Source organism: Pholcus phalangioides, unplaced genomic scaffold (assembly GCF_987345545.1).
Source record: "Pholcus phalangioides strain wild (caught in Gottingen) unplaced genomic scaffold, Ppha-v1.0 ptg000017l_1, whole genome shotgun sequence".
Taxonomy (NCBI): Eukaryota; Metazoa; Arthropoda; class Arachnida; order Araneae; family Pholcidae; genus Pholcus; species Pholcus phalangioides.
Genome location: NW_028301610.1, coordinates 10,968,125 through 10,994,867, shown reverse-complemented (window position 1 = coordinate 10,994,867; position 26,743 = coordinate 10,968,125). Strand labels below are relative to the sequence as shown.

General features: G+C 34.6%; 1 protein-coding gene across 1 annotated transcript in view; it reads left to right on the top strand.

Moving 5' to 3' along the window:
- The first annotated feature begins 2,100 nt into the window (after positions 1 to 2,100).
- LOC149072368 (BCL11 transcription factor A-like) overlaps positions 2,101 to 26,743 on the top strand; it is a 114,187-nt gene continuing 89,544 nt past the window's right edge. The window contains exon 1 of the mRNA XM_089246163.1: positions 2,101 to 3,185. Within this exon, the coding sequence (XP_089102289.1) occupies positions 3,134 to 3,185 (52 nt within the window). The 5' untranslated portion in view covers positions 2,101 to 3,133. The remainder of the gene's footprint in view (positions 3,186 to 26,743) is intronic.

The following is a 26,743-nucleotide window of genomic DNA, read 5'->3' as shown; positions in this document are numbered from 1 at the left end:
TTTCTGGTCTTTTTTTTGTCCAATACAGTATAAATGGGTTAAAATTTGCAGAAAAAAAATTATATTATTCTGTAAAACCATAAAAATCCGAATTTCAAAAAAAATCCTAGAATTTGGGGTTAGCGAGAATGAAAGAGTGATTGCAAATTTATTTTTGAAAAAATTTTGGCTCCGTTTTTGTTGGAAAAATTAGAATTTTAAATTATTAAAATTCGGGAGAAATTTAATTCTGTAAAAAAAATACCAAAATTTGGGGAGGGGGGTAGGTGAATTATTATACAGGAGGGGGAGAGAACGAGGAAAAGAGAGAAATTATCGCTAAAAATTTTTTGGCCCTTTTTTGTTCAATAGGTAAAAAAATTTTTGTTCAATACATGGGCAAAATGCCCCATTGGACATAAATAATATTGCATAAATAAAATTTGAAAAACATATATATTATTTTGTAAAACCACGAAAAATTCGAATTTTAAAAAATCCTAAAATTTGGAGTTGGTGAGAATGAGAGGCAGAGTGTGTGTGTAATTACATATTTATTTCTAAAAAATTTTCGACTCCGTTTCAGTTGGAAAAATTTAAAATTATTTAAATTTTTTGAAAAACCACGAAAAATTCAAACTTTTAAAAAATCTTAAAATTTTATGGGTGGCTTCATCAACGTATTGGGGCAGGGGCGAGAATCAGGGAGAGTGAGTCATTATTTATTAATAAAATTTTTTGGCCTTTTTTTGAAATTAATTAAATTTTCGCAAAACCACGAAAAATTCACATTCAAAAAAAAAATCCCAAAATTTCGGGAGAATGAGGATTGAATTTTTTTACGGGGGGGGGGGGTGAGAATGTAGGGGATAGAGATTATTTATATTTCAAAAATTTTTTTTTGTTTTTCATTTAGATGCCGGTCGCGAAAGCCTACGAAACCGCAATTTTTTTCCTTTTTCATTCATTAAAATTTGAAATTAATTAAATTTTTTGCAAAACCATGAAAAATTCACGAAAAAAAATATCAAAAAAATTTTTGGGGAGTGATAATGGGAGAGAGAGAAAAAAAAACTGATTTCTCTAAAAAAAATTTCGGTTTTTTTTTCTGTTCGATATACCAAAACTTAAAATTAGGTAAATTTTGGAAATCCACGAAAAATTCAAAAATTAAAAACATCTTAAAATTTTGGAGGGAGGATGTTGAATTCTTTTACGAGAAGGGGGAAAAGAGAGATTATATATTTATTTCTAAAAAATTCTAGTCCCTTTTTCGTTCGATGCATTAAAATCTGAAATTAAATTTCTGCATAACCACGAAAAATTCAAACTTTAAAAAAAAAATCCTGAAATTTAGTACGGGGGGGGGGAGAGAATAAGGGAGAGAGAGAGATCATTTACTTCTGATAATTTCTAGTCCCTTTCTTGTTAGCAAAATCAAAATATGAAATCAGTTAAAATTTTTTTGAAAAACCACGAAAAATTCATAAAAAAATCCTAAATTTTTTTTTTTTGGGGGGGGGGGGAGGGGGCGAGAATAAGGGAGAAAGCGAGAGAGATTATATACTTCTAAAAAATCCCTTGTCCCCCTTTTTTTTATAAAAATCAAAATCAGTTAAATTTCTCGAAAACCCCGATTAATTCAAACTTTGAAAAAAAATTTAAAAATTTTGGGGGGAGTTGAATTTGTTTTCTTCTACGGGGAGGGGGGGGGGGATTCGAACGAGGGGAGAGAGAGAGATATATACATAGAGAGAGAGAGAGAGGTACAAGATGGTGGCAACGAAGGAGAGAGAGAGAGAGAATGCCAATCAAATATAGAGGTGGGATATGACCACAGGCCGACGCGAGCGACTTGTGACCACTCCTATCGAGTCCAAAGCAACTCTCTGGTTGGCCGAACATACAGAACTGATGAAACGCAAAGACGTCGTCGCACACGGAGAAAAGAGAAAGAAATGCAAGAGGTGGGGGTGTGGGGGGGCGACGACGAGAAAAAGGGGGGCGAATAAGGAAAACGTGCGTGCGTGCCGTTCGTGCGTTCGTACGAGCGCTGTGTGTGTGTGTATGTTGTATGTTATGCGCGCCGCCCGTATCCTTTTTGCCTTGTTGGCAACACACCGCTCTATTCCAACATCCAGTCTCCCGCAGTTCCTCGTAGCGAGCGGTCGACGGCAGAACGAGCTCTCGAGAACATCTCGTCTCGTCTCGACGACAACAATAAGAAAATAAGGGGAAAAAAAAAAGAATAATAAATATCAAAAAAAATCGCCAACACTGAGAGAAGCCGGGGGCAACAAACACTTCTTCTTCCGATCGGCAACAGCGCACGGACAACAAACAAGACGGACAACCCGACTGGACCGGCCAACAATCAATCCATCATCGATGCAGGACACTAATTCGGAAAAACGGGCCGAGAAATTAATTAATTAGAGAAATAACTCAAGATCCAATTTTTTATCCTAGGTAGGTACAACAAGCCAAGCCGTAAAATTGTGTTTGTTGTTGTTTTGAAAATGGAAATGTGGTTAATTACATAAAAAAAAAAAAAAAAAAAAAAATTTCAGATGGACGTGGAATTTTAATTTTCGTGCAGATTTTTTTTTTTTCTTAAATTTCCCTTCAACGATCCGATTTTGTTGAGAAAATTCGAAATTTCTTGGACATTATTGGACAGAATGTGAGAGGAGGAGAAAGAATGCAAGAGAATCACGCACAAAAATTTTAACACGGACGGAAGAAAAAAAAAAAAAAATAGCACGTGTGTGTGACTTTGGAGGACTTTGACTGAAGGACTTTTTGGTGTGTTTGATATCTACGATTTTCCACGAAAGTACTGTTTTAGGACTGTTTCATCGACGTGGAATGTGCTGTTTTATACGTATATAAAAATTTATTAAAATTCATAATCATGCATCGCGACGTATCGATGGTATCCACCGATGTCCAAGAAATGATTCTCCAATAGACAAGACGGACGAGAAAAAAATGTGAGAAATTCCCGAATTTGGAAAAGGAGTCCCGACTGTGGGACTTTTTTTTTTTAGTTTTTTTTTTAATTTAGTTATTTTATCGAGTTAAATTATTTTTCCAATTTTTTTTTTTTTTCTTTAACAACACCTGTTGAGAGGAAAACAACAATACCATCAAGATGTCTCGTCGTAAGCAAGAGAATCCTAAACCGAGGAAAAGATTGATCAACGGTAAGTGAATTATTATTGTTTGCATAATTATATAATTATTTTATGCGCTTGAGAAATATCCGTCCGGTGTAATTAAGGTATATATTGACAGTGGAATCGCTGTTTGAATAGTATAAATCTGTAAAGTTCTGCAAATTTCATGAAAATTCTCAAACGATAAATTTGGATTTCTCCTCATATCGCTCGAAAATTTATTGATAATATTATCCGAGGCCTATTAACCAGAAACAAACATACTATTTATGTCAATTAATTAGTAATCATCCGGGTTCTAAACCATAAATTTTATTTTAATGTGTATTTTGCAATTTTGAGCGTAAATACTTGCTTCATAAACATTGTCGAATCTGATTTTTTCCCGATATTTAGACCAGATTGACAAACGCCATATTAGTATTCCTCAAATATTTGGATTTTAAAATTTAATTTTTCCCGCAAATATTTCGATAATCAAAACATTATTAGTGGCATTCGATTATTTAATTCCTCAATAATATTGCACGTTAAAAACTTGAATCATTCTTGACCCGCGCTGCCCATTACGTCCGCTATAGCTGGTCTATCATCAATGGTCACTACCATTCTCATGATGATAAAGTATCTCGAATGATATATCGACTATAAACAATAAAAAATCGATAAAAATTTCATTTCATTGATCAAGACATTTTTGAGTTGTGGAAATTGCATAATTTCTATAATGGAATTTAAATGATTTTTAAAATTCCGTCAAAAATCGACTCGAATTTTTTTTATTTTTCCCGCTATTTAGACGAAATTAATGAACACAATGTTAGTATGTATGATATTGATGCAATATTTGTGGATTTCACAAAACTTAATTTTTCTGCAAATATTTCCCTAAATAATCGAAAAATATCATTACTGTCCATTTTGATACAGCACGTTAAAAACTAGAATCACTCTTGACCGAGCTGTCCATTATATCCACTATAATTATCAGATATAGGTCAACGCGGAATGAGCCATCTTCATGATCATAATGATTATGCAATAAATATCTCGAATAAAATATTGCTTGTAATCAGTAAAAAATTGAAATTGACATTCATATTGATCAAGACAGATTTCTAAGTCGTAAAAGTGACATTATTTTTTTACAATAATGAAATTTTAAAATGGTTAAGTATATTTTCAATGATATTTGTCGTAAAAAAAATTTAATTTTTATAATTTTTATGAATTTTGTTTTTGCTCTTGGTAGTGAAGCTATTTCAATTATAAAACGAGTAAAAAGTCAAATATAAAAAATATTCAATTATAAAACGTAGGTCAACGCGGAATGCGGTCAATATATGAGCCATTTTCATGATCATAATGATAACTATGTGATAAATATCTCGAATAAAATATTTCCTGCAATCAATAAAAAAAATAAAAATTGACATTCTTATTGATCAAGACAGAATTCTAAGTCGTAAAAATTATATTTAAAATTTTTAAAAAAAAATTTCAACGAAATTCGTCGGAAATTTTTTTTTAAATTTTTATCGAATTTTTTTTTTTTTTTTTTCTTGCGGTTGGTAGTGTAAAAGTAATTGTTTCAATTATAAAACGGGTAAAAATAGCTGTCACGAGAAATGAAAAATTAAAAAATGAGCCGATTACATCCTCTTGATAACACACACACGCACGTAAGATAAAATATTTCTTGAGGAGAAAATTCCTCGGCCGCCGCTCTTTTATCTCGCAGTCGCTAATTATGCATTTTATCAAACTTGGGGGGGAGGAGGAACAGAAAAAATAACAGCCAAAGATTTACGTATGGCTCGTTTGCGCGAGAGGGGGCGTGGCCAAATTACGACGGCGGGCAATTCCTGTCCCGTGGCCGAATTGACCGAATGTTGAAATTGATAATAAAATTATTTTTCCAATTATAACCTTTAACTTTTTGTGAGCATTTATCCTACGAGTTTTTTTTTTTTTAAATTTTATTTTCGAATAATAAACACCAGAGCCCGGAAGTTCAGGCACTAAAAATGGTCGGAATAGGCAGGCAAAGAGGCACTAAAAATGCCCAAAATAGGCACTAAAAAAAGGGCGTTTATAATTACTGTAATGGAAGAAAGGGAAAATAACTAAAAGCTGAGATGTTTAACTATTTAATTGGCAAGCATTGATATATCCAGAGAGTTTTTGTGAGGGGTTATATATATACGCACTTTTTTAACCGCTCTTGCAATTAATTCGTGACCGAATCGCACAATTTTTTTATACATTATGACTGGCTACATAAATAACATATTTTCGAGGTTTCAAAACACTGGACATCAATTTAGCATGTTTTTCTTTGTCACACACATTAATGTAAATTTCCAATTAATTAAATTTATAATTAGTTTAAATTAATTACCTCTTAGTGTAATGAAAATAATAATTATAGTTTAGGAAACCTCGTGTACCATGTGGCAAAAAATTTAGGGAAAAATAATTTTTTCAATTTTCTAAAAATTTATTTCTGTTCGTGGTCAGGAAAAGAAAAATTTCGGATAGAAAAATCGGAATAAAATTTCTGAAAATTTCCTTTTTGAAAAATCATAAATAATTAAATTTCATTGAAACCTAATTTTAAAAGATACTATGACACTCATTTAACCTTTTAGTTCTCAAAAATGTCCATTTCATATAAAAATTTGAATGTATTTGAAATTTTTTTGAAAACAAAGTATTGCGCAAAACGTCAGTCAAAAATGGGTGAAGCAAGCAAATGAGATACCCTGAATGCTATTACATGACAGTAAAAAATTTATTGTCAATATTTAAAAAAATATGGGATGTTGTACTTCAGGGAACACGCTAATATTTATGATTTATTTGAATAGCATAAAAATGTCATTTATTGTTTGCCAACTTTTTTTTATCATTGTTGAGGAATGCACAACATGTCTCCTCGACACATGTTATTTCCCTTCAAAATGTAAGAGTCAAAAATCGTTCTTGCATGGTTTGTCATGAAATGGAAGACGTTTACATTTGAGCCATTCTACTGGTAACTATAGGAACTTTATGAACAGATAACTAGTAAAAATCGAATGTTTAGGAGTTGCTTAGCAGCATCAATGCCGAAATGACCTCAGAATATATTAAAATAATGAATTTATTTGCAAAATATAAGGAACTCATGTTGCTTGAGAGCAGCAACACGACCAAAAAAACGGTTCAAAGTCGGAAACCGGCTAAAAATTGGGTTTCACTTACTCCGTCCACTGTTTTGATTATAGTTAAACTTGGATAATGCAGTTGTAGATTTGATTTCAAAAATAAAATGGTGTGGTCCCGTCAGGATTAGGTCGATTTCAAGTGACCGTTATCAGGCGCGGACCCCCTTACAGGAAATAATCGTGGGACAGACCCGCCGACATGAAGAAAATATTGAGGGGAAATGAATGTTGCAGTTGCAGTCAGAGGGGCGGCTCAAACTTACCTGCCGCCCGGGTGCAAAGCCTCGTGTGCCGCGCCTAAAGATGACCCTAACCGGTATCTGACAAGACTAGTTGACCATCAAATAAATTCAATTTTCATAATACAAAGCGATTGTTCAATGAACAAAATGTCCGTGGCCATACGGCCCGCTCAAAAAGAAACTGTCCTGTGTTTTGGTCCAGTATCATTATACCGTTTTAAATTACGCCAGATAACTTGACCTACATTACAGCTCTTACTTTTAAGCCATCATTACTTAACACTTATCCTGTAAAGAACCAGTATAACAAGGTGACTTTTATTAAGAAATTTATTTCACATTCGTTTCTGGTGCTTCACAGAGCCGGACAAGTAAGAAGCCGAATTTTTCCTTTATCTTTATCTGGCCATTCCAGAAATATTACTAGGTGGGGGCAACAAAATGGACATTTGCCCCCTTGTGACACAGGATATTCTTGTTTCTGGTATTGCGGCCGCAGACCCTGTATGCTGCCTCAAGTTTTATCACCATCTTCACCGTCAAAGTACAACTCAAAAGAGTGAGAATGATTGAAAATGTTGGTTACCAACTAAATCCTAAGCTGTCGAGCGGGTGCACCGCGCACCACTTGCTTAAGCCGCCCGTGGTTGCAGTATTCCCGTATATACGGGACTCAAGCCCTTATATAGGAGGGCGAGTGGTCCATTAAATTGTAATTCATTAATTATTGGGAGGGCTCAGAGATCCCCCCCCCACCCATTTTTTTTTGGGAGGGGAGGGAGTTCAGACATCCTCGGCAATCGATGGCCACTTGAGACAGTCATCTTTCAGCTATCCACACAATGCAGTAATGAGTAAGCAAGTTATGTAAAGCATGTGAAGAAATAAACTTGTAATTTTTCTCATAACATGGACTGCGTTTGCCTTGAAAAACATGTCCAACTTCATTCGACCAAAGCAAAGAGTTGAAGGTTTTAAAAAAGATAAATTCTTTTGAAGTTCAAAATGTTCAAGTTTTACATAATACTTCCTCTAAAATTGCCGGATAAACTTGAATAAATATCGAAATAGGCATTTATATGGCAGGTAAAAATTCTAGAAAGGTATTTTTACAACAAAAAATTGAAAATGAACAAAAAAGGCATTTATGGCATTTTGCTTGATCGTCCGAGACATAATAATCACATTTACTCACCATATATTTATTTATACATCGTTGACCTTACCTGAATACAAACTGTAAGCTCAGGCAGGGCCGGTACTCGGGGGGGGGGGGGGCAAAGGGGCCAACTACCTAATTGACAAATTTTAGGGGAAAAACAAAAATAGTTATGAAATTATTGTGAGTGGTTAAAATACGGTAAAAAGCTTTTGTTTGTGAGAATTTAACACTCCCACCCCTCCCAAATTAACACAATTACGTACTATAAATCTATTGCTAACATTGTTATAGGAACTTTATTGTCAGACAGGACGGAATAAGGAGTGGGGGCAATTGCCCCGTGTGACAAATTTTAGGGGAAACAAAAACAGTTATAAAATTATTGAATTTTACAGGGTAGGAGGTGGCAAAGTCACGTCCGTCCCCGGGGACTGGCCAAAGTATTTTGCGGCCCGGTGAAGAACAGCTTTGCGGCCCCTCTAAAATGTGTTTTTCCTCCATTCCCCCAGTGTCCACGGGCAGGGCCGCAACTGGAAACAAAAATTTAGTCTGTTTGCCCGGGACTCAGTAGGTAATTTTGAACGGAAAAAGACTGAACTCGTCACCTTTCCTGGTCAAGCGCACGGGGCACCAGGTTCCCCTACCCTCCGGTAATTGCGGTCCCGTTAGTGGGCACCCTGGTGCACGCCAGGTTTACATTGGTATCCAAGAATGACTATCAAACTGCTATTTTATTTTAACAATACATTTTAATATACATTAAAACATACATAGCAATACATTTGGACAAAAATGCCTGCTGCCTAGAGAAAAAATTGCAAGTGTGCCCCCAGGACTGCTCTACAATATCTTTGCAATAGGGACCTTAGTAGAAGAATTTAGCCCCCCCCCCTCTAGTTCAGCACCCGGGGTACCAGATATACTTCCTGAGGTCCTCAAAGCCCCAATATTACTCTTATTAGCACGGAAAGCGTAGACCTCTGATACAAAATATTACATAATTATAATTAATGAATTTTCTAATAATGACTGAATCGAAAAATTCTCATTGAATATTGGTCAAGAAAAATTATTGAAGCCTAGGCTGTTTAATAGCCTTTGTTCCAGCGCCATCTAGTTGTAAAATTAATCCGATATTGTCCATTTCGGTTTTTTTCGGGCAGTATCTAGTTTTGATGTTATCACGTCGATGTGGGGAGAGGGGGGATAACAAGATAACTTAACATCTATCTATTCTATAAAGTTATCAGTTATCGAGTTGCATGAATAATATTCGTACTAGCCATTATTTCATGGCTCCTACCTCTTGCAGCAAGGCTCCGGGCTTAGGCAGAGCTGCCTATTTAGGGATGCGACAGATGTGGTCGTCCCTGCGTTTTTTGGGGCCCGGCTCCCATGGTAAATTATTGGACACTTTCACCAATTCTAAAACTATTTCTGGCATTAATTCTGTTTTTTCTGTTTATTTGAATTATAACCAATTCTGGAAATATCGTTCACATTAGTTCTAAATTTTCATGAATTCTGGAATTATTTCTTTCAATTCTAGAATTATTTATTTCAACAATTCTGGAATTATTACTTTAAAACTAATGAAAGAAATAATTCCAGAATTAAATTTTCATCGATTCTGGAATTATTTCTTCCATCAATTCTGGAATTATTTCTTCCATCAATTCTGGAATTATTTCTTCCATCAATTCTGGAATTATTTCTTCCATCAATTCTGGAATTATTTCTTCCATCAATTCTGAATTTTCTGGTGCTGGAATTATTTCCATCAATTATTTTTAATTCATGAATTGCAAAATTTTCATTAGTTTCAGGAATTGTTCTTCTGAAATTACCTTCAGTGAAGAATTTTCATCAATTTTCGGGTTAATTTGCATTTAATTGTATTTTTTTAAAAATTTTTGTACGGATAATTTCTCAGCATTCCCGTCTATTCTGAAATAATAGATGTCGAACCCCCCCCCCCCCACAAAATAAATAAAACTGGCAGAGGGGGTCCCCTAAAAATTTTTTGTGCTCCGAAATTCTTGCGAGACACTGGCCTCGCTGTTTTCGCACCGAGCCGCGAGTCTGGTTAAGAACGGCCGTGGGCTAAGGTTTTTGGTGAGACTTCTATAGTGTGAAAAAATAAGAATTATCTTGGGAGGCCCCCCAGACTTGAACCATTCATGATTCATATGCGGCGCCCCAGAATAGTTTGGTAGATATTTTCTCACATAATAGAACCACTTTAAAGCATAAATTGGCACACAAATCAATATCTCAAGCTCACCGCGAAGTCCCTCGACAAAAGTTAAGTCCGTGACGTCCTTAGCAGCCGCGACGCACACTTTGAGAAACGCTGCCATAGGAGACCACGAATAAAGCTTTCCGAGTCTTTTTTAATAATGAATGATTAATTTCCAACTGGTGGTGAAGCATTAGCTAATTATCGCCATACATTTATCCGTTAAAAAATAAAAATTGACAACCATATATCCAATTCATTACACTCTCATTGGCACCCATTTAACGACAAAACTTTATCATTATCATCAAAATACAACATATAAAATTTTCTCTCTTTTCCCGTGAAAAATATCTAAACTCATAAAAATCCCGAAAAACCGATCGAAATGCGCGACACCCCCCCCCCCACCCCTACTTACGAACAAAAATCGAACGAACCGCGAATCCTCAAGAGTTCTCTAGAGGAATTTTCAGATGGTTGCTGTGTTGTGTAGGAAAGGGTTGAGTGGGGTTGAAGAGACATTTTATTGGATTTTTCCAGAAAATTCCAATAATTCCACTTGTTGCTTTTTAAGCTGGGGATGGATGTGGGGGGGGGGGGGTGGAGGGAAGGATAATAGAGAATGGAAGCGGCTTTAATTGTCTGTATTAATTAATTAAATATGATAAAAGATTAACGTTCAATACATTTACGTAATATCTCGGGGAAATATCGACTTTTCAACTGAAAAACTAAAGTTTGAGTTTTGGATTTTTGCAAGAATCCACATCAGATTTGAGTCAATATTTAAATGCAAGACTTGAAAGCAGAGCCGCCCTTAGGAGTGTGCGGTAGCACTAAACCCCGTGTTTTGGAGGGCTCGACGTAACGTAATAGTTTCTTTCATAAATGCTGGATTTTTATCAGTTCTGGAATTATTTCTTTCGTAAATTCTGGAAATCTACATTTCCATCTAGATAATAACTCTAGAATTCTGCATCTTCATCTAGGAAGAAATAATTCTGCAATTTCCATCGAATAATTTTAAAATTACTTCTTTAATAATTTCTGAATTTTCATCAATTATGTAATTCTTAATTTTCATGAATTCCGGAATTATTATTTTTTCATAAATTCCGAACTTTCATCAGTTCTGGAATTTTCTCTCATAAATTCTGAATTTTCATTCTGGAATTATTTCATTCAAATCAGAATTTCAGTGATTCCATATTCAGAATTTATGAAAGAAATAATTTCAGAATTTTTTTTTTTTTAAACGTGATCCTCACGTATTCCCAAGGGATCATCATGATCCGTCCAGGGAATTTGTTAGTGTTAGCAAACATCCATGCCCGAACCGGGATTCGAACCCAGACCTGCACAGTGAGAAGCTAGTTCCCTAACCATTCGACTGCGAGGCGGCAGTCTAGTGAAAACTATTAATAATTGGAACGGAACCTCCTGTTCGATTTAGGGCTCTGGCGGCCTAACTATTAAGACGCCACTGACTGGTTTCCCTAATTTCGAAAACTATACGTTAATCAGAAATATTCAATAAAAATTTCCGAATTAAAAATGGACCGATGTCCAGGGTAGTCTTAAGAGCATCATGGGCGCACAGGCAAATTAGTTTTCTGAAGCCCACCCTTTCTGACTATAAATGATTGCTTACCAACTTACATATTTAATAAAAAAAATCTTAACGGCATCTCTTTATCACGAGACCACCCCCCCCCCCTTTGCCCTTGAGGCTCCCGGGTGGACCCATGCATTAAGAACGTACTGTCATTCCCTAATTTTAAGATAGCCTAGGCTTACCTCAAACCGTTATAAATGACGTAAATTTTTTTTACCATACACTATTTTCTATCCACCATACTCTCAGATAAGGGGTAGGCAGCCTAGTCTTTTATAATGGTGGGAAGGAAACGGGTCATAGGTCAAGAGAGGGATTATGGAAAAAGAACATTTAAGGGGGCTTTAGAAAACGGTAGCACGTAGGGCCTATCCATTTTTTTCCACGGTTATTCTCACCATGGCACCTGCATGGAGGGCAAATATACCGTATATTCACAAGGCCTACGTCATACTTACTCCCCATCATGGGATAGTAATTTTCACATAAGAAGGACGAATATTTCCCAAGGTGTTTTGTAATTCCGGCCTGAGTCAAAACCGAAGAATTGCTGAGCCATTGAAATTAATGAAAGGAGACGTCTCTTATTAGGCCGATAGTGTTAATAAGACAAATAAAATTGGTATGTGTATCCCGGGGATGACCTAAGATGTTTGTTTTGTTTTTTAATTATGTAACTTTTTGACTAGGCCTTCGATATTTTTTTGGCCTACTCACGCATCGCAATATGAAAGTCACTCGCTCGATGATGATGATGCCACCACGCGTGTGTCGCAAGTATTAAAAAAACGATCTGTGTGTGTGTGTGTCTGAAACCAACAAAACGAAACTATGACGGTGCAACGACGACGCAATCACGCGTGACACGACTTCTCCACGCGTCGCACGCCCGATACGCGCGAGCGCACGACAATAACAAAAAAAATACCCTTCCCTTACCAAAATAAGAAATAACAATCAAATATGTGAAAGATAAGATTCCGGTATGTGTCGGATAATAATAATAATGAATAATTATTATTGAAATATATTTTTCACATTCCGTCAATCGCTTGGTCACGTCTGAGAAATAAAGCTGACCAGAAACAGTCAAACTCGGTTATAACTTTAGTAATTAGCGGTCTGGGCTGATCCTCATAGAACATGCATTATCAACCCATGGTCCACGGGCCAAATGTGGCCCTCGGAATCGTCTGATTTGGCCCGCTACCTCAAAAACTAAATTTGTAAAAATAAGCTAAGCAGCAAATTCTCCCAGATCACGAGTTACCCGCGATGCCGATTTACATCTTTTAAGTGGTCCGTGCCACATTTACAGTTCACTCAAGTGACCCGAGGCACATTTGCAGATGACTTAAGTGGCCTACAGTGCAGTTCCACATTACTTAAATAGCCTGGAGTGTGTTCCAGATCACTTAAAGGACCCGTGGTATATTTTCACTTCAATTAAGTGGTGTGAAGCACACTTTCAGATATATAAGTGGCTCGTAGCACATTCCAAAATCACTTAAGTGAACCGCAGCAAATTTATAGATCAGTCAAGTGACCAGCGGCAAATTTACAGATTACTCAAGTGACCTGCGGTGGGTCACTTAAGTGGTACGCGGCACATTTACAGATCACTTAAGTGGCCCGCGTCAAGTTTCCAAACCAATGAAGTGGCCCACACTCTCCAAATGTTTGAGCATCTTTGCCATAGAGAATAATGTTAGTGAACCTTGCTTATAGCATCGATGAAAATGCCATGAGCTCGGATATAACGACATGTTTTTCATCGTATTATGACATTTTGATACTTAACTGTGGGCAAAATGATTTTTAAGAAATTTGATACTTCGACGTATTCCTATTTAACATGACCCGTATACGGGACAGTACTTTATTATCCCGTAATTTTTCCCTTTCTGATTTTTCCCATTACAAAAATGTCCCGTATATTTCTCGTTTTTTTGGATGAAATTTGCTTTAACTATTAATGTTTATACTGAAATCAGATTTTGTAAAAATAAATATGACTAAATATTCATCTTACTTATTTGCCATGTTAATTTTTACCCCGTGAAATACATTTTAAATCACTACAAATTTTCTAGTATTGCATTGCTCGCCAAGAGAGGGTTATTCGTTAGCCATATTTGGTGATTTCTCTGTCTCAGTTGGTAATATTTTTGGTGAGAATTGGTGATATCTCGTATTTATGACGCCAATTTACCGTTTTCTCTCGATAAATTATGGTCACTCTAATATGGAATAACAGCTTCTTGCACAGCATTTGATTCCATCTAATTACTTTTGTTGTGAAGAAAAGGTCTCAAAAACAGAAACGTCGGTTATAACGGCAAAAATTCATGAAATACCTTCGATGTCGTTATAACAGTTTGACCGTACAGTCAAATCTGGCTAGTGGGTCACCCGGGTAAAGCGCCACTCCGCTTACCGAGTCACTTATTTGAGATAGTGATTGTCCTCTATGGCATTCGTATGTTATCGAACTCCTGATAATACGTTTCCAAACTCCGCTTAAGGGGTCACTTTTGTAAAAGTAAGCCACCTCAAATTTTTGTAGAAATCTGAATCTTCAAGCAATGGAAACGTTAAGCTGCCTACTTAAATATTGTTGGTTTTCCTGCCGTTCGACAGGCCAAGGGCCCCCCCCCCCCCCATGGGGAGGCCGAGTCCAAATTGTTACAGCCATAGATCTCCCCCATACAAAATTCTAATTGTCGGTCACCGATAATTTAGAATCCTACAAGCTGTTATAAAATTAGACAATTTTTTTCACATTTTGGTCTCATTAATATGGGGGCCCCTATATGCACCTGTAGCCTCCAGGTAATACCCATGAATTAATTCGGCCCAGCAAGTGTGGCCCCTAAATCGGATTTCCCCTTTTCTGGCAAATTTTTTTAAATCAAAAAAATAATACAATTTTAATTATGAACAATAAAATAAAAACAATAAAACATAAAATTTTCACAAAATAAAAAAAAACAAAATTTTTAAAAATTACGAAATTTTGAAACCTAAAAAGAAGAATATAATCAAAATCTAGAAAAGAATATAATACATAGGCTGATTTAAAATATGAAAAATAATAGAATTTGGAAATCTAAAAAAATAGGATTTTTTATAATATATAATAAAATAAAATAGACTTCTTAAATTCTAAAAAATAATGTATTTAAAATCTAAAATAATTAATATACAGCATTTAAAATTTAATTGAAGAAATTTTTAAAATTGAAGAAAACTAAATAATGAAATTTTAAAAATATATAATATTCAAAATCTTAAAAAAATAATATAATACACATAATTTGAAATAAAAAAATTTAAATGCAAGAAATAATAGAATTTTCAAATTTTAAAAAATAATATCTTTGAAATCTAAAAAATCATAGAATTTTTTGAAAATCTAAAAAAAAAATAAAACAATTTTAAAATTGAAGAAAAACTAAATAATGGAATTTGAAAAAATATATTTGGAACATAAAATAATATATTTAAAATCTAAAAATATAATAGAATTTAGATTAAATTTTTTTTTTTAGATCCATATATATATAAAAATATATCAAAATCCCAATTTTGACAAATTTTTGTTCCAAATTATAAAAATATTCATCTAAATTGAGATTTAAAAAAAAAAATGATTGAATTTTTGTGACTTTCAGATTTCTTAAGTGGAATATAATAAAAAAAAAAATGTTCTTAAAAGGCACTTTCGTAACGGCTGAGAACGAATGCAAAAAAATGCCAATTTTTATTTATTATTATTGTTGTGCTCGCCCACGCGTGCACAAATAACCCGCGTTTGTATTATTATTATTGCCTTTGGAAATGCGGACACGTATCGAGTCGGTCGTCGTCGTTGTCTCTTTCCTATTTTCATTTTTTCTTTGGGTTCTTCACACGGGATTCTTGGGGTTTTAGCGCCCATCCACGTTTTTTTTTTTTCTTCTTCCCCTCAGATACATAGAAAAGATAGATATTCATGTCGGCATGCCGCATGCCAGAGGACACGGGAAAAATTTTTCACGCGCTAAACCAGTCCCAGCAGTAACAAATGGAGGATGAAAGAAACGAAAATACGTGAGAAATAGTGAAAAAATAAGAAAGAAAAATTCTTGACCCTTTATATTTTCTCTTGGACATTGGCTATGTGGTCTCACTACAAATTGTCTGTGATATGGCGAGTGATTTTTGACCGTCGTCGTAACAGCGATAAAACAGCGTCGTAACAAATTTTGTGAAATTGATAAATAATAAAATTTTCAGAATCTAAAAAGAATATAATATTTAAAATATAAAAAAATAGTTTTTTAAATTTGAAAAAAAATTTTAATTAAAAAAAGTTTTAAATTTAAAAAAATAATTTTTTTTAAAATAATATAATTTTTAAATATAATTTTTTTTTTAAATAATATAATTTTTAAATATAATTTTTAAATATAATTTTTAAAAAATATAACTTTTACAAAAATAGAATTTTTGAAAAGTAAGAAATAGAATTTTTGGAAAATAAAAAATTATTAAAATTTTTAAAATCTTAAAAAAAAAAGTGCAATTTTTTTTAAATCCGAATTATTATAAGATGATAGAATCTGAAAAATAAAAACTGTTTTGAAATTAATTTTGTTGCATGAAGTTTTTATTAATTAATTAATTTCAATTTCTTTGATATTAATTCTTATTCCGATTCTATATTAAGTTCTTAATACAGATCTTTGTCTACAATAGGAATTTGATATAATTGGAATTTTTTTTTTTAATTGAATATGAGTTAAAAAAATAGCATAATTTTTGAAATCTAAAAAAAGAGAATTTTTAAAATTTAAAACAAAATATAATTTTTTTAAAATCCAAAAAATGAAATTTTTTAAAATGAAAATGTTGATTACAAAGACACTGCCCTGGACACAATTGATAAAAACCAGGGTGCTCAATAGTTAGGAGGGTGCGGACCAATCACTTCAATGGTTTGAAAACGTGTCGCAAGTCACTCAAGTGATCGGGAACAGCACCGCTGGTCAATTAAGTGATCTGGAACTGTGCTGCGGGTATAATTTGAGTGATCTGCAACAGCATCACAAGTCACTCAAGTGCTCTGCAATTATACCATTGGTCACTTGAGTGATCTGTAAATGCGATGGTCACTTAAATAATCAGTAAATGTACCGCGGGCCGCTCGAGTGATCCGGAACTGTGATGCGGGTTAGGCTACTCAAATGAGATCTTTAAATATACCGCGGTAAAAATGGTATGGGAATGTGCTTCGGGCCACTTGAATGGAGTGAAACTGCACCGTGGGTCCCTTAAGTGATATGTAAATGCGCTACGGGGTTTTTTAAGTGATCTGGAAGTGTGTTGTCAGTCAATCAAGTGATCTGTGAATATGCTGCAGGTCAGTGTTAAATGATTTGTTAATGTGCTGCGCGCCACTTAAGCGATGCGAAACTGCACCGCGGGTCGCTTAAGTGATCTATATGTGTGCTACGGGTCCCTCAAGTAATATGGAAATGTACTGTTTAGTTCATTTTTTCAAAATTCGAATCACACATCAATGGCCCCCACGAGGGCGGGGCTCACAGGACTCTAGCCCAGGGGCCCGGTACAATTCTCATCAATTTTTTTCACGCTATAAATTAACTGTAGAAGGGCCTGTGAAAAGCCTGACTGGGAGCCCCCGCTGTAGGATGTGGGGGCCATGGCCACATCAGATGACTCGGAGGGCCACGGGTTGGACATAATTGGATTTAAAATGACCACGCTGGACAAGATAGCAATATCATAGATCATAACCTCCATGAAATGTCGAATGTTTTCACATGATTACGAAATAAGATTTTTTTTTTTTTGTCCAGGATATGGTATTTTGTGGAAAAAACATTTACGTAATTCCAGTGTCCGGTTTACCGATAATGATAATAAACCGTGTGGTAAGAGCTTGTGTTTTCAGGGAATATCATTGCACGCGCGTATTTCCAACAATTTGCGGACGTTTCAAACTTCCGTCCACGTTCATGTCTCGTCCTCAAACAGCAAAAGCGAACGAAACAGTTTCCTCTCTTGATAACGATCAATGGAAAAACGTCGTGAGAAAACCAGAGATATCGTGGCGAGATTTTCCGCACAAACGGCGACATGGCGTCAAACAAAACACACACACTCTTTCGTAAATTCAACCTTTTCAAAAAAAAAAAATCCCCCTTTCACCCGAAAAATTTGGCGACGGAAACGGAGCCAGTGTTAAAAATTTCAAACACGGATGTGGTGTTAAAAATTAAAAGTAAATCGTAATATCAGAGCTGCCCTTAGGACTTGCGACAGGTGCGGGCGGTTGCGTTTTTTGGGTGCCCGTATTTACGGTACGAGGAATGGAAAAAAAATCGTGTATGTTGAATACATTTTTTGTAGTAAACAAGGTTTTTGAGCTTCATAACTATGAAATTCTGGAATTTTCATTAATTCTGGAATTTTTCTTGTTTCATTAATTCTGGAATTTTTTTGTTTCATTAATTCTGGAATTTTTTTGTTTCATTAATTCTGGAATTTTTTTGTTTCATTAATTCTGGAATTTTTTTGTTTCATTAATTCAGGAATTTTTTTTGTTTCTATAATTCTGGAATTGTTTTTTTTCCATTGGGGTTCTGAATTTTCATCAATTCCGGAAATTCACTCATCAATTCTGCATTTTCCATCAATTCTGGAATTCTAAATTGTTATCGTTTCACATTTTCATTAATTCTGAATTTTTATCGATTCTCGAATTTTTTATTTCATAAATTTTGAATTTTTATCGATTCTCGAATTTTTTATTTCATAAATTTTGAATTTTTATTTCTGGATTTCTGAAATTCCATCAATACTGGCATTCTTAATTTTCATCAATATTTTGGCATTAAAAATTTTCATCAATTTTGGAATTATATATATTTTTTATTTCTTTCATTAAGTCTTAAGTCGGCCGGCATCCATTAGTACAAAATGCTGAAAAATATCAAACTAATAAACAAACAAAATTCCAGGAGAAACGAAAAATAATTCTAAAATTACTGAAAAATTATTAAACATCATTTCACTATTATTTTTTGTTCTAGCGAAACCCTTGCGATGGCGCCCACATTTAAGGTAGCCCCCGCGTCTGGTAAGGGCAACCCTGGTACATTTCATTACAAAAAAATAGAATAAAATTCCGAAAAAAGGACGAAAAATCGCCAATATTTCGGAATAAAGGATGCGATTAGATAAAATTCAGACTTCCGTCAGGAAAACGTGTATATCCGTTCATGAGGTGGACTAACCGGAAGAAAGGTGACCTGACACGTAAAAGATACAGGTACCCTTACGGGTTACGTAACATATTTGATACTTTTCTTCGCCGAAGACAGACGGCATCTGTCGCGCATCTGTCCTAAATTATAAGCTTAATTACCGGTCCAATTAAAAACGAAATTCCGTTTCCTCGGTTAGGTTACAGTTCTGATGGTCAGTGCGAATAAAAGGAAAATTCGAAATCAAACCACATGCATTTTATTTATTAAATTTAAAATTATCAAGTGGCTGCGCGAATTTTACGTAGTGTCTCGCTGACCGGCGGAGATGAAATATTTTGCAGACCGGCGGAAAATTTATGAATGGGAGAGGAGAGAATTTGCTGACAGGTTAAAAAAGATAAATTGGAGGAAAAAATTGGGATTGACACACGAAATACATGAATTTCAGGAAAAAATTCCGACCGGCAAAAAAATACGTAAACAAGAAAATAATTTTAGGATTGGCGAAAAAAATGCATAAATAAATTATAGGAAAAATTCAAACCGACGGAGGAAAAATTTCAGGCCGGTAAAAAATACATGGTTTAAAGAGAGAAATTTCGATTGGCGAAAATTGCGCAGATAAATCAGAGAAAAAATTTCGGCCGCCAAAGATCTACGTAAACAGGAGGAATAATTTGAGGCCTGGCACAAAATGCATGAATATAGATTGTATTTTATTTATTAAATTTAAAATTATGAAGCGGCGTTATATACGTAAATTTTGGGAGAAATGTTTCGCTGACCGGCGGAAATGGAATACTTTGCGGACCGGAAAAAAAAATAAATGAAATGATTTGCTGACTGACAAAAAAATTCATAAATTGAATTAAATTCGGACCCGCTAAACAAATAGAAATAATTTGCGGACCGGCAAAAAATAATTATATAGACCGTATTTCAGGAAAAAAATCGGACGGACACCAAAAATACATAAATAAGAGAAATAATTTGCGGACCTGCCAACATATACACAAATGAAATGAATAATTTGAGAGCCAGCAAAAAATACATGATATGCACTGTATTTCATGGGAAAAATCGGACGGACACAAAATACATAAATAATTTGCGGACCCGCCACCATACACAAATAGGATGAAATAATTTGAGGACCGGCAAAAAAAAATACATGATATAGACCGTATTTCAAGAAAAAAATCGGACGGACAAAAAATACATAAATTAGAGAAATAATTTGCGGACCTGCCAACATATACACAAATGAAATGAATAATTTGCGAACCAGCAAAAAATACATGATATGCACTGTATTTCATGGGAAAAATCGGACGGACTCAAAATACATAAATAATTTGCGGACCTGCCACCATACACAAATAGGATGAAATAATTTGAGGACCGGCAAAAAAAATACATGATATAGACTGTGTTTCGGGGAAAAAATCGGACGGACACAAAAAAATACATAAATAGCAGAAATAATTTGCGGACCGGCGAACATACACAAATAGAAGGAATAATTTGAGGGCCGGCAAAAAATACGTAATATATACTGTATTTTATTTACAAAATTTAAAATTATTTAGCGGCGCTACATGGAATTGGGGAAAAAACGTTTCGCTGACCGGCGGAAATAAAACGCTTTGCGGACCGACAAAAACAAAAAAAATGCGTAAAACCGCAATCCCAGTAGTTGAAGAACATTGATCTCTAATAAGAACCACACAGGGGATGGTCAACACTTTTGTTTTCTCACACCACCTGTCCGAATGACCTTGTTGGATAGTACTTAAGATACAAAAAAAAAAAAAAAAAACGTTTTTTTTTTTGCTGGGAAAAGTCCTTCAATTCACATTAGTTTCGCTATATTTGCGATTACCTCCCAACCATCATGTATTTGCCCTCCCATACCATCATCTTCTTTTGAAGATTGACTTAGTCATGGCCGTGTCCATTTCCTCTAGCGATTTGTTGTTCTTTTTCTCCTCATTTTCCAAGTTTTGTCCGTTTCACGTGTGAAATGGATGGTGGTTGTTGGTGCGGAGTCGCTTGGCCACACTTCCTGCCATCGTCCACAACCTTGTCCGTAGTTATGTAATATCTTACATGTGAATGGAAAGAGAGACAGCGGCCAGACCAGAGATATACGTTTCACAGCAATTTTATGGTAAGGTGTGGATGGCGTTCGTGTTTTTTTTTTTTTTTTTTTGTTACGGTGGAACCTCGTTTATACGTCGCTCGGTTATACGACTTTCACGCTTATACGACGTTTAGCTTCGGTTCCTATGCATATTTTAATGTTGAAATATAAATTCATTTATTCGACGCGAAACCTCGATTGTTTTGACGCTTCGACTTGAACTTGAATTTTTTTGGAAAAACGTCATTTATATCCATCGAATGCGCGTGATTTCTGCTGACCCCAAGGGTGTTCAACCTTCAGAAGAGTGCGGGCCACTTCACTGACTTGAAATGTGTCGCGGGCCACTTAATTAAGTGATCTGAACAGCCACTTCACTGACTTGAAATGTGTCGCGGGCCACTTAATTAAGTGATCTGAACAGCCACTTCACTGACTTGAAATGTGTCGCGGGCAACTTAATTAAGTGATCTGGAACAGCACCGCTGGTCACTTAAGTGATCTGGAACTGTGCCACTGGCCGGGCTCTCACTACAGCTACAAAGACATAATAGGAGCTACTTATAGACACAAATTTTGTATAATAGGAATTTTTTAAATTTGTATATACCTTTTTTTGTGTTTTATATTCATTGTAGGTACTGTATTTTATATGCATAAATAAAGCACTCGACACCGCCGAGCCCCTTCATCTGGGGCAATGGCTAAAATTGACAACGGTCGATACAGCCTGGGCGGTGCACGGTATGAAATGAAATGTGCCACGGGTCACTTGTGCGATCTGTAAATATTCTGCGGTTGCTTGAGTGATTTGGAACGGTGACCCGGGTAACTAAAGTAATCTTGTGAATATATGCCGCGGGGTCACTTAAACGATCTGGGAATGTACTACGGGTCCTTTAAGTGATCTGGAACTGTGGTGCTGGTCATGCCCCCTCTCAAAGGTGGGGCTGTCAAGGCTCCAGTCCTGGAGCTCGGAATGATTATCATCATTTTTTTGTTTTTCATGCTAATAAATTCACTGTTTAAGGGCCCGGGAGAAGCCTGTTCTGGGATCCCGCCAAATGTCCCAGCCTAAGGGCCCTGCTGCAGGATGTGGGGGCATGCCGCGGGTCATCTGTGAATATGCCGTGGATCACTTAAGTAATCTGTAAATGTGCCGCTGGCCGCTTGAGTGGTTTGCAACTATGGCAGAGGTTACTTAATTAAGTGATCTAGAAACAGCACCTTGTGTGGATCACTTAAGTGATTTGTAAATGTGCCGCGGGCCACTCAAGTGCTCTGGGAATGTGCCGCGGCGATTTGTAAATCCATCGCGGGTCGTTTAAGCGCTCTAAAAGTGTGCCACGGGTCGCTTCAATGCGCTATAACTGTGCCGCTTGAGTGATCTGCGAATTTCCCGCGGGATCACGCCACTTACGCGATCTAGAAACGTGTCAACTTAGTTTATTTTCACAAAATTACGTTCGACATCGCGGTCATTTAAGATGACTCCGAGGGGGCCCCGCGGGGTTTTTTAGGCGCATGCGCTGCAGACAGTGGCAACGCAAGATGCGATCATCAAACGCGTTGAATAATTTCGAATAAATCCAGTGGAAATTTCGCACGCCTGTTGGGAGGGAGGGAGGGGGGAAGGAACCTTCTCCCCCTTCCCCCCCCCTCCCTTCCAAACCAGTCCCGGTTACGCGACTCACCCATTTATACGACGTTTTGACCCGGCCTCTCGAACGTCGTATAAACGAGGTTCCACAGTATTTCTTGAAAATGGAGAAGGGGGGTATGAAATGATTTCGAAACTATCACGTTATTGTATATATCTCTGTGTGTCTCACACAATTTTTATTTTATTATTATTACTATTATTTCCATGCTGTGTCTAATACCCTGGGAAGGGAAAATGCCGTTTCGTTCAAGATGGTTGATCGACGCTAAACACCTCCTTATTATTTCGGGTACAAGCACCAGTGACCGACGGCTAACCCATAACGTAGAAAGATGGATGATCAGTAGGGATAGGGTTTTTGTTTCTTTTGCGTAGAAAAGAGCTCGCGAGGTGGGCTTTTTATCGGGAATTATTCATAATTTCTTTTTGTTTTTGTGTCGATTTTTAAGATTTCTGGGAAAAAAAAAGTTTTTTTTTGTTAAAAAATCGAATTTTTTTTTGAAAATTGATTGCTATATACTGGCAAGAATAAGATTGTGGAATTTTTTTCGTGGAAGTCCGAGATATTTTGGCGCTAGTATCAGGGCCGTCTTACGAGCCCCCGGGCCGAGTGATATTTCTGGAGACCCTGCCATGCAAATTCTTGAAAATTTCAACCAAATCTATTTTTTTTTGTGAGGCCCCTTTTCTCTTGAGGCCTCTAATTATAATTGCGGAAAAATTATAAAACATTTTACTCGTACAAATATTTGCTTTCTATATGTCACGGTAAATATAATTAGTGAAACCCACTTATAACGTTTTTCAAAGATCTACCAGAAAAAATGTTGTTGGCGGCAAAAAAAATTTCAGCGGAAAATCTCAATGAAAATTACTTGAAGTTGAGACCACGGAAATACGTCGTTTTTAAGCGGGGGGAAAACGTTATAAGTGGGAACGGCTGTTATCGGTATTATGCATAATTTTCGAGGCGGTAAGTTTGACAAATTTATCACTTTTACCAGTGATACATAATACCCAAGGGTCGTTAGTTATATTTCTTAAATAAGAGTTTATTATACCGAGTTCTCCGATTCTAGAATTCATTAAATGGGAGTTATTTATAGTGAGGTTTGATTGCTTATTTTACTTTTTTTGTGTAGAAAGAACTCTAGGTGGGCTTTTTTATCGGGAATTATTCATATATTTTTCCGTCGATTTTTAAGATTCCTCAGTTTTGTAAAAATCGAATTTTTCGAAGAAAAAGAAATTATTACCCTCAGAATAAGATTATGGAATTTCATGGAAGTACGATATTTTGGCGTTAGTATATTTTTGTAGGTTTAGTATTAGTATGTATTGCTAAATACACGTTTAAGATCTCATTTTTTTGAAGAAAAAAAATAAATTGAAATCTATAACTATAAATAATTATAGAAAAATTTTAGAAGTCAATTTCTTCTTTATAAATAATTGTATATATTATTAGATATTTATATAGTAATTATAATCTCACCTAAATAAGATTGCGGAATTTCGCGGAAGTCCGATATTTTGGCGGTAGTATATTTTTGCAGCTTTGAGGGTGATTGTTTAAGATCACATTAATTTGAAAATGTTTTTCTCGAAATTTATAATATAATTTCAAAAAAGTTATGAAAGATTAAGCAAAAATGAAAAAATAAAGCAAATATTTTTTGCAAGTAAATTAAGTTATGATACGGTAAATGTGATAAATTGGTTATATGCGTAATAGCCAATCGTCACGGTAAGTTTGATAAATTTATCACCTTTTGCTGGTAATTATACATAACACCCAAGGGTCGATGGTTATAGTTATATCAATATTTAAAAGATAACAATTAAAAATTTCTTGATACAAAAAACCGCAATATATTTTGAAATATTGGCGAGAATGAAGAAAATGAAGCAAAAATTATCGTTTACGTGACTTTTAAAATTCCACAATGGACAAATTTTTGTTGAATATTCGGTAGAAAGGCAGAATTTTCAAAAATTTATTGTCCTATAAAAATTTCTAAATGTTAAGAAATGTAAATATCCCCCATTTTGTGGTCAAATTTTACTCTATCTTCGACAAGTAATACGTATAAACAGGTTTTAGAATAGTATGAGGATTAAATTAATATTTCAATAATTGAATTATATAAAAAAATTAAATTTCCATTAAAATTATTTGAATTTTGAAACAACTTTCATTTTTTTAAAATACGAATTCCATTGAAATGGTGATCCCTTAGTGCAGGGGTCGCGAAGTGGCGGCCCTACAAAGCTTCGTATCGGAACTCACGGCCTCTAACTTTCATTTTATAATTTCCAAAAACTTGCAAATTTTTTTAAATTAGAAAAATAACAATTATAAAACTTACGAGTTACTTATTACCAGTATAAGCTAAGGCTAGGATTACACTAAAAGTTTGACAGAAGTTCTTTTATAAAATTTGACAAATGCAATCAAAAAGCCTATTGGTTACGTTCGCAGGAATGTAAAATGTTGCATTTTTCAAGTTTTATAAAACTTTTATAATGTAATCCCGTCCTAAGAATATTATTGGAGATAACTCCGGCGTCTGATATACATAGTTTACTGGTTTGAGTTTGCGACCCTTGCCGTTAGTTAATCGCGACTCACTCTTTGGGAAACGTAATCTTCAACAGAAAAAAGGTGAGATTATCTTTTAAAATTATATAAAATCATTGATAATTTGATGTCAACTTGACTAAAATTTTCAGGTAAGGCATGATAAATAATTCTGTTTCACCATAGATGCGCAATTGGATATAATTATTATTGTATAAGGTAAGTTTTCTACGTATATAATTTAAATTTAAATTAATAAATTTTGAATTTCTTTCCTCACAGGTTATAAGAATTTCAATGTTCTCGTTAAATATCACACATATACAGGGCCACTCTTATCAGATACGGGGCGCAGTGTGAAATTCATAGCGGGGCCTCTCTGTAATTTTGGGGCCCCTGAACTGGCATCCAAAATGTGGGGGGGGAGACGAATTGGCACCCGAAAATTCATAAATTATTACAGGAATGTTGAAAAATATCAGTACAAAAAAAAATAGACGCAATTAAATGTAATTTAACACAACGTACAATGAAAATTTGTGAAAATTGGTGTAAGAAATAATTAATTATTTATCAAAATTTAGGAATTAAAAATAAAAATGATTGAAAGAAATAATTCCAGCACCAATGAAAATTCAGAATTAATGAAAGTAATAAATGCATAATTGAGATAGAAATTTTCAATTTCTGGAAAAAACAATTCCAGGATTAAAGATTGTGCCATAATTATTTAAAAAATAATTTCATAATTAATGAAAGCAATAATTTCCACAATTGACGAAAGTTCACAATTTATGAAAGAAATAATTCCAGAATATTGACAAAAATTCTGCATTTCTAGAAGAAACAATTACAGAATTGATAAAAGAAATAATTCCATAGTTAATAGAAGAATTAATTCCATAACTGATAGAAAAATAATTCCATAACTAATAAAAATTCCCAGATTTGACCAAAATTCACAATTGATGAATATTATTCAGAATTAAGAAATAATAATTTCAACATCAATAAAAATTCAGAATTTCTAAAAAATTATTCGATAATTAAAGAAATTACTCGACAGTTAATGAAAAATTATTCAATAACTAATGAAAGGAATTTTTTGATAATTAATAAACGAAAAGAAATTATCCGATAATTAATAAAATAATTAATAAAAGAAACAGTTAATAAAAAATTATTGCATAATTAATAAATAAATACCCAAAATTGACGAAAATTCACAGTTTATGAAGGAAATTATTCCTGAATCAATGATAGAAGTTATTTCTTGATTACTGAAACTATTTCTTAATTACTGAATAAAATTATTCCTTATTTAATGAAAGAAATAATTCCTTAAGTAATAAAAGAAAATATTCTAGAATTACTAAAGGAAATTCCAGAATTGACGATAATTCAGAATTACTAAAGGAAATTCCAGAATTGACGATAATTCAGAATTAATG